We start from the raw sequence: 869 nt of genomic DNA, 5'->3' as shown, positions 1-869 counted from the left end.
CGGCGACGTCGCCGTCGAGCTGGCCCGGCGGGAACTGNCAGAGGTTGAAGAAGAATTTGAAGTCGTCGCAGGCGGCGTCGCCGCGGTCGACGCGCGCCATGGCGTCCTTGATGCCGCCGATGTAGAGGCCCGTGTCGCCGAGGCGCGTCGCGCCCGCGACGCCCGGCGTCGCGTGGACCATCATCGCGCCGCGGCCGCCGTGCTGGCCGCCCATGAAGAGCTGGTTCTCGCCGAGCGGGCCCGTGACGACGCCCGCCGCCGCCTCGCCGATGGTCATCATCGTCGGCGACTCGAGGTTGAGGCCGTAGGACGGCGCGCCGTCGCCGTGCTCGATGACGAGCACGGCCGACTGGCGCAGGAAGTGGTCGTACTCTTTGACGGGCGCCGTGACGACGACGCCCAGAGTGACGGTTTGGGTCTGTTTCATGCGGTCGGCCAGCGGCGACAGGCAGTCGGCGCAGAGCGCGCACAGCGCCAACAAGCGCCAACTGCACGCGGCCTTGCTCGAGCCCATGCTTGTTTTGCCGCAAGCGCTTTGCTCGATCCAGCTTCAGCGACGACCTCGGAGCCGCATACGATTAAATACGATGTGCTGGCCCAAGATCGCGGCCTGCGTGCTGGCACTCGCCAATGTCGCGAGCGCGCTGAGTATGCCGAAAAGCACGACCCGCAGCGCACCAACGGCGCGGCGCGACTTCCTGGGCGCCGTCGGCGGCGCCGTCCTCGGCGCGCCGTCGATCGCCAGCGCCTTCACGACCGACGAGGTCATGGAGCGCGCCGCCGGCGCGACGAACCTCAAGGGCGGCGACACGTTCCCGCTGCGGACCTACGTGGACCCGCTCTTCGACCTGACCTTCCCCAAGGACTCT

The 869-nt window shown here is 69.4% G+C and overlaps 1 protein-coding gene across 1 annotated transcript in view; it reads right to left on the bottom strand.

Moving 5' to 3' along the window:
• AURANDRAFT_68309 (hypothetical protein) overlaps positions 1–869 on the bottom strand; it is a gene marked incomplete at both ends in the record, with an annotated part of 20,277 nt that overhangs the window by 2,833 nt on the left and 16,575 nt on the right. Inside the window, 2 exons of the mRNA XM_009043963.1 lie at positions 8–488; positions 795–826. Of these exons, the coding sequence (XP_009042211.1) occupies positions 8–488; positions 795–826 (513 nt within the window). The remainder of the gene's footprint in view (positions 1–7; positions 489–794; positions 827–869) is intronic.

This window comes from Aureococcus anophagefferens (genome assembly GCF_000186865.1).
Source record: "Aureococcus anophagefferens unplaced genomic scaffold AURANscaffold_91, whole genome shotgun sequence".
NCBI classification, from domain to species: domain Eukaryota; class Pelagophyceae; order Pelagomonadales; family Pelagomonadaceae; genus Aureococcus; species Aureococcus anophagefferens.
This window is presented reverse-complemented; position numbering and strand designations above follow the sequence as displayed.